Source organism: Cibotium barometz, chromosome 29, assembly GCF_041138505.1.
Source record: "Cibotium barometz isolate CiBa-2024 chromosome 29, ASM4113850v1, whole genome shotgun sequence".
Lineage (NCBI taxonomy): Eukaryota > Viridiplantae > Streptophyta > Polypodiopsida > Cyatheales > Cibotiaceae > Cibotium > Cibotium barometz.
In genome coordinates, this window is record NC_141074.1 from 22,385,363 (window position 1) to 22,389,396 (window position 4,034).

A 4,034-nucleotide genomic window follows, 5' to 3' on the forward strand; every position below is an offset into this window, starting at 1 on the left:
TAGGGACCTTCATAGCCTTTCTTCCACGTGCATGGATGGTTGCTACCTATGGCCCACGTCAAAACTTTAGAAAGTTTAGTTATAAAAAAGCATTAACTTTGGGTGTTTGGCTATACTAATATCCAAATGATTCCTGGATGCTTAGGATCACTACTGCATGGTAATTTTGACCATATAAGATTGTAAAACTTGTTTTGGGGGCATATAGTGTACTTTATTCAAAATTATGAACACTTGTTTATTTTGCGTGTTTGTATATAATGTTCAAAGTCTAAAAATTGGAAGAATAATGTTGTTTATGAGGTGAAGAGGTCGAGTGCTAACCCAGAGGTCGTGAGTTCGATCTTGGCTCACCACGGTGGAAGCACCCTTGGACAAATTGCGGGTGCTGCCTCCGTGTGATCACCCTCTACGGACCGATATCAAATTTCCTCCCGCCAAGACTAAAAGGAAAGCGATATCGTAGTTTTCGCTCCGATGCACCTTCTTTCTTGCGGGTAATAAGTAGGTGGTCACTGGATCTCTGCCCCCTCTCAGTCATCCTAGCTTCGCGAGCGGCAATCTAGCCTCGCTGAAGAAGATCCGGCCTCCTTAGTGTGGGTGGGAAGGACAGGGTCTGTGATGGCGGCGGCAACAGCAGCTGCAGAGGCGGCAACGGCATTTCGCGGCGGTGGCTCTTAATCCTTTTCCCAGCGGCTTGAGAATCCGATCCCATGGAGGGCGAGGAAGTTGCCGATCTAGTGAGGGAGCTTGTTTTCCGGCTTTTACCCAGCAAGACAGAACTGGAAAGTGCTGGAGCGGATCGTCACGGACGGCTTGACACCATCGCAGACCGAGCTTACAAGTACGCCGTTCGCATTTTTGGCAGTCGTATCGTCCCCTCTGTCGCCAACGATGAAGCAGCCATGGTGGAGGCCATAAAGCGGCAGCTTGTGCTTCAAGGTAGGTCTTCCGATGCCCTCACATTTGCTGATTTGTACAGAAGGTTCTCTGCACAGATTGGCCCAGGCTGCATCGAGAATAAATGGGCCTTGCTATATGTTCTGCGTGCTCTCTCTGAGGACCAGAGAAGGGAGAATTCGGAAACCAGAGGCATGGCTGGCTCTTTAACATCAACCCTGTCGGGTCCTGCTTCACATGGAGGCCTTCCGGCATTGCTCAGCCCTATTGAGAGACTTAGAACCTCTGATTCGCCATTTCCAGCAGGAAGCATGGTCATCAGTAATGGCCAAATTCTGAAGGTGCAAAATCTTGATTCCAACCGCCTTCCCTCTGGAGGGGTTCTGGTTCTTTCCAAGGATACAGAGAATGCCAAGGCTGCTGCCATTCGGGAGTTTGTGGAACTTTGCCAAGAAGAGTCAGAGGTCACTGAAGGGGCTCTTGTCCGGGATGTTCTGTATGCGTGCCAGGGTATTGATGGCCGTTATGTCAAGTTTGACAGGGAGCTGGATGGTTTTGCTGTTGATGAAGCCTTCAAGGTTCCACGAGCTACCAGAATGCATGTTCGGAGGATTTGCGAGGTTGGATGGCTTTACAGACGAGTGCAGGAGCATATTACAGACAGCCTTGAACAGGGCCCCATGGAGGCAATAGGTACTGTTGGGCAAGCTTTCTGTGCCTCCCTACAGGAGGAGCTTTCAGACTATTATCGGTTGATGGCTGTCCTTGAGGCCCAGATTCACAACCCCATCCCCTTAATGTCAGAGGGGAACAAGGCAGGGAATTATCTCTCACTGCGACGTCTGATGGTTTGGCTTGCAGAGCCTCTGGTAAGAATGCGGCTCATGGCCGTGTTGGTTGATGATTGTAAAAGTCTCAGGGGAGGGGCCATGGCTGGTGCAATCCACATGCATGCACAACATGGTGATCCACTGGTTCGGAGTATTATGGCTAGGCTACTTCGCCGTGTGTGTTCTCCTTTGTTTGAGATGGTCAGGAGGTGGGTCCTTGAAGGGGAGCTGGATGATTTGTATGAGGAGTTTTTTGTCATAGCTCAGCCTGTGAAAGCTGAAGCATTGTGGCGTGAGGGGTACCAACTTCAGAGTGGTATGCTCCCATCTTTTATTCCAGAATCTTTAGCTGAAAGGATACTTCGAACAGGCAAATCCATCAATTTTTTGAGAGTTTGCTGTGAGGATCATGACTGGGCAACAGCGGCCTCAGAAGCTGTTGCTGCTGCTGGGACCTCTGGTGATCGTGGGGGGCTGGGTTATGGAGAAACGGAGGCTTTAGAGGTGATGGTTATGGAGGCAGCAAGGAGGATTGATAGACACCTGATAAAAATTATGTATGAGCAATACAGGTTTCGAGACCATTGCTTGGCTATCAAAAGGTATCTGCTCTTGGGTCAAGGTGACTTTATTCAGTATCTTATGGATCTTGTAGGTCCAGACCTTTCTCAACCAGCAAATACTGTGAGTTCTTTCAAGCTTGCAGGGCTTCTTGAAAGTGCTATTCGAGCTTCAAATGCCCAGTACGATGAGGGTGACATCCTAGACAGGTTGAGGGTAAAAATGATGCCTTACAATGATGGGGATAGAGGATGGGATGTGTTTTCCTTAGAGTATACTTTGCGTGATCCTCTAAATACCATCTTTACTGAAGCCATCATGTCAAGCTATCTTAAGATCTTCAATTTTTTGTGGAGGCTGAAAAGAGTTGAGCATGCATTGAGTGCAACATGGCAGACTATGAAGCCAAACTGCTCATTAGCCCGACTTTTCACCTCTTCAGGCCGTGGCGAAAAGTCTCAGGTGGTTGCAGTATTGAGAAGGTGTCAAACTCTTCGAAATGAAATGAACCATTTTGTCACAAATTTGCAGTACTACATCATGTTTGAGGTCTTGGAATATTCCTGGGCAAACTTTTTGGAAGAAATGGAAGATGCTCAAGATCTAGATGATCTTATTGCAGCGCATGAGAAATATTTGACCTCTATTATTGAGAAAGCCCTTCTTGGTGAAAGGTCAAAGCTCCTATGCAAAACTTTGTTTAGTCTGTTTGATTTGATTCTCCGATTCCGAGGACTTGCAGATCGGCTGTATGAAAATGCTCGGGCAGTGCAGGCCAGGTCAGTTTACTGTTCCAGCCAGGTTTTCTAATAGGAACTGTTCTCAGCAAGTATATAACTGTTGCTGCATGAAGTTTGCATGGATGTGTTGAAATCTTGTTTGCATCAAGTTTTTAGAGCTCTACATATGTGCAGGAGTGACAGTTCTGTAAGGAAAAAGTTGGGAAAAGAGCACCAGACTGGTCTACGCTCTGCTACGGGAAGGAAAATGGCAAATACGGAATTTACTGTGGAATTTCTTAGGGGCATGGGTGAAGAGATGGATGGGGTGGCTGCAGAATACTCATCTTTGCTTGAAGGGTTCATAGCACAGCTTCCTGTGCAGCAGCATGTTGATTTGAAGTTCCTTTCCTTCCGATTGGACTTTTCAGAGTTCTATATTCGTCAGCACATGAGCATGTCAACGATCCCTCTCAAGCTCAAGCGAACCCCTATCAAGGCTCCAAGACCATCTTGATGTGCTTAGAAGCTGAGTATTCTCATTCAGCTGTTTTTCATGTACTATAGGTGACCTTTTTTACAGGCTCACTGGGAAGCCAAGTGTTCACCCTTTGTTTTCACCTACATAGCTCTTTTTCTTAAAGGTCTTGTTAAAGAAAGGGGTGTACTTCATGCATGTTGTTGTCTTTTGGCATGATTGAGTTTGGCAGTCTAGTTTCAACTTTGCTAAAGTTTTTCTCTGACCATGTAGGATTTCTTAGTGTGCTTACAGCTTTGTATGTTTACATATCTTTCAGATCTCTGTCTCTTAGTTCTTATCTCGGAGTTCTAATCTTATATTTATACCGTGATTGGTATTTGGGTTGGTTTTCATGGTTCTAAAAGGTAGATTGTGAAAGAATGTGCACAAGCGGAAGCAATGAACATGAGGAGGAGAGCAGCTAATTGAGAAGAGGTCAGGGCAGTACTCATTGCCACTAATTGGTCATGAATTACCTTAACCTTCATCACAAACGACTGCATG

At 46.2% G+C, this 4,034-nt stretch overlaps 1 protein-coding gene across 1 annotated transcript; it reads left to right on the forward strand.

The window, feature by feature from the left end:
- The first annotated feature begins 440 nt into the window (after positions 1-440).
- SPC98 (spindle pole body component 98) lies at positions 441-3,669 on the forward strand. The gene is made up of 2 exons (XM_086822989.1): positions 441-3,070; positions 3,206-3,669. The coding sequence occupies exons 1-2, from the start codon at positions 714-716 to the stop codon at positions 3,525-3,527; spliced, it is 2,679 nt and encodes an 892-aa protein (XP_086679115.1). The 5' UTR covers positions 441-713; the 3' UTR covers positions 3,528-3,669.
- The last annotated feature ends 365 nt before the right edge of the window (positions 3,670-4,034 follow it).